This window comes from Ictalurus furcatus, chromosome 3, assembly GCF_023375685.1.
Source record: "Ictalurus furcatus strain D&B chromosome 3, Billie_1.0, whole genome shotgun sequence".
NCBI lineage: Eukaryota > Metazoa > Chordata > Actinopteri > Siluriformes > Ictaluridae > Ictalurus > Ictalurus furcatus.
Window position 1 is genome coordinate 16,007,024 of NC_071257.1, and position 12,271 is coordinate 16,019,294.

The following is a 12,271-nucleotide window of genomic DNA, read 5'->3' on the forward strand; positions in this document are numbered from 1 at the left end:
CAGATGCATTGAATGAGATCCCCCAGTATATGTTAGTAGTTTCACAAAAATAAATCAAATTGACAAATAAATAAAATGAGATTTGCATATATATATATATATATATATATATATATATATATATATATATATATATATATATATGTTTCTGTCATAAAAACAACTCTGCCTTGCATTCATTTGTGGAGTTCTAGCGTAAAGAGCGCACACAAATCCACAAATAGTTGGACTCCGCCCACCGTCTACTCAAGCCAATCGGATAACCGCCGCATTGCAATGACCAATCATAGCACGTTCTCGCTCCGACCAATCACGTTTTGTTTTACAGTCAGGACGGGAACAGAGTCAAATTACAAGGCTCTCTAACGTGGCCGTTAAGGAGTAATCACGACAGGAGAGTGGATCTAACTGCCTAAAAGAAAACAAGCAACATTATCATACATTGAATCATACATTCTTTATTTTAAGGGAATGTGTTTTTACCAGTGTTTCCAGCATCACTACCGAATCCACGGCAAAACCCGAGTTGTGATTTTACAGTAAATTGAGTGTGGGAAGATTAAAAGACTATGTATCAGGAAAAGATGATATTGGCAAGAAAATGTCCTCACAGGCAGCCTGCCAAAACACAACACTACAGTGCGTCATCCAATTCATGGGCTAATGACACTTATTACATTCTCTTAACAAACCGTGCTAACAGACTCAGGCACTTTAAGTTACTGGTTTGCATCAGTATAAAGAATCCTTACTGAATCACTGAATCAATCATTACTAATCCATCAGACCACTCATCTATAATAACAGTGCATTTATGTCTCATAACGTTGCTGGTTTTCTTTTAGATGTTACAATGACGCGGTTAGATGATAAGGCAGTAATCTGAGTGGTTTGAGGACACGGTGGGCGGAGTCTAACTATTTGTGCACTCTTGCTGCTAGAAATGTTTCAAATGCAGGACAGAGTTGTGGGACAAACATTTGTTTAAAAAAATTAATAAAAACAAATAAATTAATAAATAAATATAAATAAATAAAACGCATATATGCATGTCAAATATTTTTGTAAAACTACTAACATTTGTGTACCTCATTCAATGCATTTGTGAATGTGTTTAATTTCTGTAAATCACACTACATTTATTTGTGGATTGTAATATCTTTATTTGTAATAATGAAACAACTCTAGCCTCATATTAGTCAATTATATGCCATCACACCAATGTTTACCACAGCCCTATTTAGAAACCTGGATGAACAAACATTCTCTTCCTACAGAAATAAACTCCAACTAAAGAAAAGACATCCTCACTAGAAACAAGCATGTCAATTAAAACAATAAATAATATTCACCGATTTAAAAAAAGCAAACAAAATACAAAACAGGTAGTCAAGAACCTTTATTTATCCATGTGTGCCACTCAAAGATGGGTAAAGACATGGAACAAGATTTGACCATTTAAGAGGGCAATCAAAATATGAATCAAAAGGTGTTGTGACCTCTTTTTTTTTTTTAAACCTTTAGTTTTTCTACAATGAGACCAGTTGATGATGAGTGAACTTAAAAGACAACAGTAACAGCATAAACATATATTCATATACAGAAAAGCAAAACATAAATTGCCTTAAGTCAAAAGTAAAATGTTGGTTAGTATGCAAACATAGGGAGAAGAGCCAAACTTTTTTTTTACCTTCTATTACAGCTCAACAAACATTTCTACTCAGCATGCAATAAGGCACCTATCTAACACAATGAAAAAGCCTATGCTACGAGTTGAAGCACAATTATTCAAAAAGAAAAAAGTTCAATATAATGTTTACTCCCATAAAAACAGTATTCCTCTTTTCCCTTTCAGATTACCCAAACCATATTAAAAAAATACATCAGTATGTAAAAGATCTTCCCCCATACACAGAACTTTAAGTAGAAAGTGTATCTTCATGGAATTTTGAAATTAATCAAGAGCAAGCTATTTTATTGTAATGATAATTACACAATCTTACACTAAATTTTGATAATTTGCTGAATGTATGCAGTTAACTACAGATTATATTTATATATGGAGGTCTGAACTAGTTCTACAGCGATGACATTAGAATTGAACGCAAATATACACAATTTACCCATTAGTAACAAGTTGTAGAGTACCAAAGGGAACTAGCAATGCTTTAGAGGGAACATTTAGATCAAATTACACTGAGTTGCAAGTATACAATGAATTCTGTCAAACTACGTATTCTGAAGTCCGTCGGTAAGTTAGACAACTCAAAAGGAACGACTAAATTTGCCACTCTCAACAAGTCAAAATTTCTTGCAGCTCATTTTAGAATGAAGCCGTCTGACCACAGGCTCATCACTGAAAGCATGCTACAGCCGATTTTAAATGCCGCTGAAAGCAGTGGTGACTCAAGTTTAAGCAAACTGTGAAAATTTTATGCAGACTTGCACCTTTGCCAACAGCTTGCCTGAAGCCAGTGAAACTTTCAAGTACCAGCCTATTTTCAAAATAAAGATGGTTAAGACAGTCTGGGTCATACAAAATGTTCAATGTGTAAAAGAACTGCACACGCACCTATACATATGTATATAAAAACCAGCACTTATTTACAAACGATAGCATCTGAACAGGCCATGAACAAGACATGATGGGTAAAGATACATGGGACTTTGGTGGTGGGAAGTGGGTTCCTCCAGTCTCCCAGAAACTTTACTTGGTCACCAATTATACATCTAAAGCTCTAAACAGGCTCTGAAGTTATCCACCCTTATTTATTTTCAGGGGTATGAGTAAGAGCATAATTGACCTGGTCATTAAGGATGAAATTGCTACATTATTATACAGATGTCAAACTGAAGGCAGTAAGCTATTTGCACACTGCGCAGGATCAGCATCAGCTCAGTCAGCCATACTAGTTATTGAAATTCATCGCTCTTAAATTGTAAAGTTAAAGGATTTAACCAGTTTATTTTTAGTATAGCTTCAAGATCTTTCTATAGACCCAGAATAAACGTTCGATTTTCCTTTCATCATAGCTCTATGAAAACAAACATGATTTTAGGTTGGCCTGAAACGAAGTTGGGACAAACTGTAAAATACCACAGACACCTTAGTGGTGAGCCTGATCAATGTGAATTCTGTGGTGCCTTGAGAGGGAGGAAGAGTGACTGAAACCCTTTCCACACTGAGAACACCGATATGGTTTCTCACTCTGCAGAATCCTCTGTTTCAGGATGGTAGTAGGAGGGAATCCCTTTCCCGTGGGAATAGCACTGTAAGAGGTCTTCTCTTCCAAATGGACACGTTGGTGTCTTGCAAGAGACGAGGAATGATTAAAATTCTTGCCACAGTGGGCACAAGTGTAGGATTTCCCATCAGAATGAGTTCTCTGGTGTCTGGACAGCGACGAAGAGTGACTGAAGCTCTTCTCACAGTGGTTGCAGCTGTATGGCTTTTCACCCGTGTGCATGCCCCTCTTCATAGGAGTATCAAAGGGGAATTCCTTGTCAGGCTGGGCGAACATTTTGGCCTCAAGATGGACTTTGTGGTGTCGTGACAGGGACGAGGAGTGATTGAAACCTTTGTCGCACTGAGAGCATCGGTAGGGCTTGCCACCCTGGTGCACCAGCTGGTGCTTCTTCAAGTGGCGTTTTCTTACAAAGCTCTTCCTGCACTGGGTACACTTATAGGGCTTCTCACCAGAGTGGATTCGCTGATGTTCTCTCAAAGTGGCTGCTGCTGCAAAACACTTGCCACACTGGGAGCATCGATGTGGCTTCTCACCAACATGTGTCTTCTGATGCTGTTTCAAATTTGAAGCAGTAGCAAAGCCCTTCCCACACTGAGGGCAGGTAAATGGCTTCTCACGAGCATGCAGCTCCTGATGTTTCTTTAGATGGCGCCTGCGGACAAAACTCTTCCTGCACTGAGTACATTTGTAGGGCTTGTCATCCGAATGCATTTTCATATGCTCTCTGAGTGTGATGGCTGCAGCAAAGCTCTTCCCGCATTCAGAGCATCTGTGTGGCTTTTCAGGGGAATGCATCAACTGATGTGGTTTGAGGTTGAATGCGTCGATGACCCCTTTACCAACCATCTCCACACCGGTGGTGGCGTAGCCCTTCTCCTTCATGTGTATTTTCATGTGCCCCCTCAGACTAGCCTCCACAGCAAAGCTCTCACCGCACTGGATACAAATGTAGGGATGGGTTGCTTTATGGATTTCAAAGTGTTGATGCAGATCAGACATGCTGCCAAATATCTCTCCACACTCGTTGCACTGAAGACCCTGGGCCTCGTGAATGATGACACCGTTCTCCGACTCCACTGTCAGCTCTCCTCCATGGTCTGTCTCAACCTTCACTACATGCTCTGCACAAGCTCCACCCATCTCTGTCTTAAGCAGCACTTCACCAAGCAAAGCCTCGTTGCCTTTCATGTCTGCGCCTCCAAAGTACTGTGGGTCATGATGTACCTCAGACTTAATGTAGTCGTGGTCTGTCTCCGTTACGCCATCAACGCAAGCCACAGCCCCAAGATCGCCATGAATGGCTTCCAGATCAAGCCTCTTGTCCTCTTGGGTCATAATCTCAGTTTCCGCTGCATAGTGCAAGTCACCGACTTGCGTGTGAGTTATGACACACTCAGACCCCAGCGTGTCAAGGCCTGGTGTGTCACACTCAGTCTCTGACTCGGCCATCAGGACACACTCCAGCCTGACGACTTCCGTCTTCCCGTTTAAGTGAAACTTAGCGCTGCTCAAGGAGCACCGCTTTCTCAGAACAAAAAAAATTGCTTGGGACCTCCTTGGTCAGCACGAGCCAGGAGGGGTCTGGCCTGTTGGGAAGAAAACAAAACACAAACTTACAAATGCTTGCTGCACATAAAGGACATTAAAATAAAAAATATTAACACTGAAATATAAGTTAATGACTGGTATGTTAATCTTGGATAGTCCTAGGAATAGACCTCTGGGTGAACCTGTGAAACAGATTACTGCATCCTGCTTGACCAGGAGGCTAACACCTGCAGTGCTGAGGTGATAAACAACACACACCACATTTTAGACTGAACATGCTACTAGCAAAGACAAGGGGACAGGTGTTAAATACCAAGTGAGAAATTTGTTTGAACACTTTAGTTAAAAAAGACAATTTGGAGAAAACAATTTAGCACAACATAAACAAAAACAATGCTACCTGGCTATTACCATTAAGCTAGTTAGCAAATCTCTGTTTTGCTAAAAACGGGCTAGTGTTAGCCGATACAGATTTTTTTTTAGCTAACTTAGCTTGCTAGGTATACCTGTTAAAACAAAGTTCTTATTAATTCTTTAAAAGCCAAAAACTATTAATAGTTATCCAGAAATATAGCGTGTTTATATAGACGCGGCATTAAACCTTCATCATCCTCCTTGCGGAAGGGAGAAATTGCAGCACTCAACTGTACAGAGAGTAAAAATAGAGGAATACCATTGTTGGCTAAGTTAGCTGGCTAAATAGCTTGGCTAGTTAGCTTCCTGAAGCACGGAATATCAGCTAACTAGCTGGCTAACTAGCAATTTGGCTAGTACATAAACTAGATTTCATATCTTGACTACACCGCTTTAAATCCAGTGCCGCGCTTAATCTTGTTGATCGGTCCCGTGTTAAAACCCTGGAGTGGCCACTCACACATTCTGACTCAGCCTCTTCAGAGAATTACAACGCCTTTCGCGGTGGGCATCTTGTGCAGCTCAGACTGGAACAGCTAACTAGCTCTAAAATGGCCGCCGCTAGCTTCCGCCCTCACAGCCGTATAGCTACGCAACTCGAGCTACAGCGCAGCTACCGCCATGAAAAAACATACACCCGTCGTTAAAATGTTAAAAGCACGATGTAAAAAGTCAGTAAACCGTTCAGAATCAGCTAGACTGATACACGAATGTTTAAGACGGATTTCTAATAAAATTGCTAACCATCGCCGAGACATCTTGCAAGAAAAGCCCGGGAAAGGCGTCCCCCATCTTACATAACCGACAACGCGTACCCTTTGTGGTGAAAACAACGATAAAATAAGGAATGCGTTAGTACAGCCTGCTGGGAGCGGTTTTAACCTGGTCAAGCCGGCTGGAGTCAGCAGCTACCTCCGAGCAGTGAGGATAATGCTAGCTACCGATGAAAGCTGTTACAGCACACATTCTTAGCTCGGTGAAACAACATGGCCTACCGTCCTGCTACAGCGCACCACATCCAGCGCACTACAAGCTACCGCCATTAAACTTCATGACGTTTACAGCTTTTACAAGCCGCGACGATTCAACAACCATTCTCCAAAATCTGCTCATTTATTATCACAACAAACGGCGTGTAATATAGTACTATTTAATCGATTAAAACCGGATTACAGCTAAAAGACAAATAACATTGTCATTATAGCACGCTAGTTAGCCGCTTAGCTAGCTAGGCTCACTTGTACAGTTCAACCTGAAAGCACGGATGAATTTGGATACGCAAAATAAACTACCCCTTTAATATTGAAATTAAAAAAGCCCACGATGTACAGACTTTCCAACCTGTTTGTCCTTAGATCGGTGTGAAAGACAGCGAAAGGAGTGCTATTTGCAGGATTTAGGTAATCGGCGGCCTATAGACCTGGGCTTGTTTGCGTCTATACAGCACGGCTGCGCTCTGAACCTCTCGCACACTGCCCGCAGGAGCGCTGGCGCCAAGTGCGTTTAAGCGCATGAGCAGAAAGACGCTCCGTGACCCGCTTGTGCACTGCTGCCCCCTAGCGGACCGGCGCTCAGTCTGTCCTGAATGCAAAACAACCATTGTGAACATAGATGGTGACTTCATAAGCCCTCACGTCAGATATCACCTTTCAGCCGCTCCTGCTACTAATGGTATCACTTAACACACAGTGCCCATTTTCGATATTTGAAACTCCGCAAATGTGCTTAAGATTTCTGTGATATATTTAAAGCGGAGCTCGTTTTGCATTACCAAAACATTAGGTAATTGACCGTGGCAGTTTTGTTTCTGCGAGGGGATTTTAAGAAGCTAGATGTAACTGGAGTTGTTGAACAGCCTTCAGCTTCCTGACTGTTCATTTGTCCCGGTTTATTTAACCATTGCAGCCACAGTGGGGCGCTTTTTTCCATGATTATGCTTCATCTAATTTAAAATATGTGGGTGGAGGATAGTGATGTGTCGTTCATGAAGGATTCGTTCATTTTGAACGAATCTTTAATATGACTCGGGAACAACGAGTTGTCTCAGAGAGTGATTTGCTCATTTTTGACCGCGCATGCGCAGCAACATCCCCATCGGTTCTGTACCGGAAACAGAAATGATTAGTTCACGTCTCGAGTCTTTGGGAGCAGTCACCGGAAGAACGAACGACTCGTACCCAAAGACTCGAGGCGTGAACTAATCAATTCTGTCAGTAAAATGATCCGAACTTCCCATCACTAGTGGAGGTCACCATCTTCATGTGCAGACTTCAGTAGTGTTTCAGTGTCTGAACCCCTCTCACTCATTTGACTACAATCAAATATACTGATGTCCAGTGCATCAGTGCGGTCTGACTGTCCTGGGCTGGGTTTATGCAATTTCTCATCCACGTGTTGCGGCTTTCCCCTAGGGCTGCCATCTGCTGGTAGGTGAGAGCAAGCCAGGCTTGTGCTCAATTTGAGGCCATCTGTATTCATGCTGTCTCATTGGGGTTTGTTTGGTGTTTTGATGAAGGGCTAATATGCTCTCTTCTATGAAAGAGCTGTCCACAAATTATTTAAGAATTTGTGTCAATTCCGAGAGCACTACTACAGCAGGCATTATCAAACCAGTCTTTGAAAGCTGGGTCCTGTAGAGCCATGCTACGTTTACCTAGCAGTCAGGTGTGATGGCATAGTGGCCAACCGGCTACGTTATGGGTTCAACTGTTTAACCCAGGACAGTAGATGGAATTCAAGATCCGATTTGGAGACCTTTGCACTATTTTTAGATTCATGTCTCAATTCAATCAATTGTATCCCTATGAAGTCCAGCTGGATGCTGTTCAATTATTGATTTTATGAGGTTAGATTAATGACTGTGTACAGTGCTGTGGAAAAAGTATCTGATTACTTCTGTTTTTGTGTATATCTCATACTAAATTGTTTCAGAAATTAAAACAAAATCTAAGATAAAACAAAGGCAACTTGAATAAACAAAAAACAGTTTTTAAATGAAAATGTTATTTATTATTGAAGCAAAAAAGCTAACCAATGCCAGCTGGGCCTGTGTGAAAATTTATTTACCCCCGTAGTTACTAATTCCCAAAATAAGTAAAACTGCATTCATAATGGGGTTCAGCTGGACTAGACCTGGGCCCAGTTGTTCAAAAAGTTTAATCCGGATCAGATTGATCCAGATTTGAAAATCCCATGTTTTGCGATCCAGGATCAAGTCATCCATCTTACTTTTGTGTCGGTTTTTCAAAGCAACATTGGATTGGATCACCCTGATCCAGATACAAAGTTTTCAATATTACCAAATCCGGATCACTAGTCCTCTAAATCAGACTACATATCACAATGTAAGCTACTAGCTATGTAAAGAACAACAGGTAGATTATCTAACATGGGGTCACTTTGTGTTTTTATTTGTTAAAAAAAAAATTAAAAAAAGAATGTTCAGAGTTAATGTGTGGAGAGCAATAAGGGATGCAATTGTTAGAAACTACTTTTGACTGGTTCATCTCTGATGATTGTCATTGTAATTAATATAGTCACAAATGACAGTTAAATTTAAGTATATTATTTTTGTTTGATATTGACAGCTGATTGAGGGATTATTTTTGGGAACAAAATATTTTTTCTTTTTTACTTTGCTGTACTGAAACTCTTAATTGGTAGCCTAATGTATACTTGATCCACTTTATCACTGTAACAGTTAAACAAATCTGGCACAAAATATAAATAAATGTATATACTAGATGATACAAACATTGTATTATTTGACCAGTTTTAAAGTTTTATTACATTTTGTTCCTGAAATCATTCCTGAATCCACCGTTCTGCTGGGAACAGGATAATCCTGTTTTTTTTTGGATAACAGGTATACCAATCCTACTGAAAAGTTCTGAACAAAACATACAGGAGATTTGATCCATATTAAAAGATTGGATTTGTGAAGGAAATGATTCATTTTTACTTTGTTATAGTTTTGTTCTTGTTCTATTTCATTCTCATCAGAGGATAACGCCTAAGAGGCCCATGTCATGTCACTGAGATCAGTACAGAATGTTTATCTGCTTATAGAGACACAAACATGTTCTTCTGTTCAAGGTTCATCTAAAAATCTTCCAACACCCTAAAACAAAGCCTGTTCGAACTGCCTCAAACTAGTTCTTATCGGTACACAGAATTATGTCATGCTCTGCGTTTCATATATATAGTAGTGGTTTAGTACAAGGGCTTCAGAGTGCTCTCATTATTCTATCCTGCTTTATTCTATCCTGTATTAACCATCTTTCTGTAATAGTCTTTTTACCTTCAGAGGACAAGTCTGCGAGTGTTGTCTAATTTCCATGACAATTTGGCGTCTCCTGGCTGGGCTGTGCGAGTCTTTTCAGCTTTTCTGAACAACAAGCAAACCGGAGGACGTTTATGGAAAAGTTTCACCCTGGAATCTGTGTTGACACGAAGGCGTTTTGCCTTTGTTGTGTAGAGCGAAAGACCGATGCAGCCTTACCCCTGACTGGTAGCAATCATCAAGAATGTAGAATTAGAATTTTATGAAGTCATTGCTGTCTCTATGGAAGGGAGTCAATGATTTAGAATTAGAATTTTATGAAGTGATTGTGTATTGCTGTCTGTATGGAAGGGAGTCAATGATATAAGAAATGCGCGTATTACATTGAGAGAAGTATTACATGGAGCGATTTCTTATAAGAAGTTCGGGGAACTTCGCCTCTGTGACGGCAGAGATATTGGTGTTTCTTAGATCACAGCTTCAAAACTAAGATATATACCGATAGGTATATATATAGAGAGAGAGATAATAAAGGTAAAAATATTTACTAACGGAAAGAGTCCAGTTCAAGCAATAAATAAGTAAAGAGAGTACTCATTAAGAAGCCCAAGAGGGGCAGTATTTTGACGGCGAGTTATTATCAAGTGGCATGCCCCATTGACTCATTCCATAATATCAGTGGTACATGATATATTTGGCAAATTTAAACGCACAAGTACATTTTACTGAGATAAAAAATAATAAAAAATTTTTTTTTAAAGAATTGAAGAGAAAACTGTAAATCCTACCAAATTTCTGTATGTGGACTCGCCCTCAGGTAAACTCTTTTACATTCTTAATATTTGCTCTATTGAACCTATAAGTTATATGATTAATTAAATGTCTAGAGATCTGGAGAGAAGTATTACATGGAGCGACTTCTTATAAGAAGTTCAGGGAACTTCACTTCTGCGACGGCAGAGATATTGGTGTTTCTTAGATCACAGCTTCAAAACTAAGATATATATTGACGGGTATATATATAGAGAGAGAAATAATAAAGGTAGTGGTTTAGTACAAGGGCTTCAGAGTGCTCTCATTATTCTATCCTGCTTTATTCTATCCTGTATTAACCATCTTTCTGTAATAAACCTTTTTACCTTCAGAGGACGAGTCTGCGAGTGTTGTCTAATTTCCACGACAATTTGGCATCTCCTGGCTGGGCTGCGGGAGTCTTTTCAGCTTTTCTGGACAACAAGCAAACCAGAGGACGCTCATGGAAAAGTTTTACCCTGAAGTCTGTGTTGACGCAAAAGCGGTTTGCCCTTTGTTGTGCAGAGCAAAAGACAGATGCAGCCTTACCCCTGACTGGTAGCAATCATCAAGAATGTAGAATTAGAATTAGAATTTTATGAAGTCATTGTGTATTGCTGTCTCTATGGAAGGGAGTCAATGATTTAGAATTAGAATTTTTTGAAGTCATTGTGTATTGCTGTCTGTATGGAAGGGAGTCAATGATATAAGAAATGCGCGTATTATATTGAGAGAAGTATTACATTGAGCGATTTCTTATAAGAAGTTCCAGGAACTTCGCCTCTGTGACGGCAGAGATATTGGTGTTTCTTAGATCACAGCTTCAAAACTAAGATATATACCAATGGGTATATATATAGAGAGAGAGATAATAAAGGTAAAATATTTACTAATGGAAAGAGTCCAGTTCAAGCAATGAATAAGTAAAGAGAGTACTTATTAAGAAGTGCAAGACTTGCAGTATTTTTGCAGTGGATTATTATCAAGTGGCATGCCCCATTGACTCATTCCATCATATCAGCGGTACATGATATATTTGGTAATTTAACGCACAAGTAAATTTTACTGAGATAAAAAATAATAATTTTTTTTTTTAAAGAATTGAAGAGAAAACTGTAAGTCCTACCAAATTGCTGTATGTGGACTCACCCTCAGGTAAACTCTTTTACATTCTTATAGGGTCAATAGAGCAAACCTTAAGTTATATGATTAATTAAATGTCTAGAGATTTGGCACACAGTTTGAACCTTTTCTGTCTGTGCATGAGAATGCATATTCACTTGATTTTCATAGCACTTTAAATTGATTAAAACTTTGAAAGTTATAGAAGCTGTAAAAGAAAAAAATTTAAATAATAATAAATAAATAAATAAAATATGGAAAAAAACATGTAGCAAAGCACATCCTGTGACACATGCTATGGTATGTACAGGGTTTTGTTCTTGTTCTATTTCATTCTCATCAGAGGATAACGCCTAAGAAGGCCATGTCATGTCACTGAGATCAGTACAGAATGTTTATCTGCTTATAGAGACACAAACATGTTCTTCTGTTCAAGGTTCTTCTAAAAATCTTCCAAGATCCTAAAACAAAGCCTGTTCGAACTGCCTCAAACTAGTTCTTATCGGTACACAGAATTATGTCATGCTCTGCATTTCATATATATAGTAGTGGTTTAGTACAAGGGCTTCAGAGTGCTCTCATTATTCTATCCTGCTTTATTCTATCCTGTATTAACCATCTTTCTTTAATAAACCTTTTTACCTTCAGAGGACGAGTCTGCGAGTGTTGTCTAATTTCCACGACAATTTGGCGTCTCCTGGCTGGGCTGTGCGAGTCTTTTCAACTTTTCTGGACAACAAGCAAACCGGAGGATGCTTATGGAAAAGTTTCACCCTGAAATCTGTGTTGACGCGAAGGCGTTTTGCCTTTGTTGTGCAGAGCGAAAGACCGATGCAGCCTTACCCCTGACTGGTAGCAATCATCA

General features: G+C 39.5%; 1 protein-coding gene across 7 annotated transcripts; it reads right to left on the minus strand.

The window, feature by feature from the left end:
* Positions 1-1,384: 1,384 nt before the first annotated feature.
* On the minus strand, positions 1,385-12,271 carry si:ch211-198a12.6 (uncharacterized protein LOC563253 homolog). Of its 7 annotated transcripts, none has more exons than XM_053621032.1 (3): positions 12,049-12,271; positions 10,632-10,718; positions 1,385-4,834 (listed from the first exon to the last, which is right to left on the minus strand). In XM_053621032.1, exon 3 carries the CDS (start codon positions 4,695-4,697, stop codon positions 3,108-3,110), a length of 1,590 nt encoding a protein of 529 aa, XP_053477007.1. In that variant the 5' UTR covers positions 4,698-4,834; positions 10,632-10,718; positions 12,049-12,271; the 3' UTR covers positions 1,385-3,107. The 7 variants fall into 7 exon arrangements, with proteins under 7 accessions (XP_053477007.1, XP_053477003.1, XP_053477008.1 ...); XM_053621028.1 differs by lacking the exons at positions 10,632-10,718; positions 12,049-12,271 and adding exons at positions 4,967-5,031; positions 6,552-6,700; XM_053621033.1 differs by lacking the exon at positions 10,632-10,718.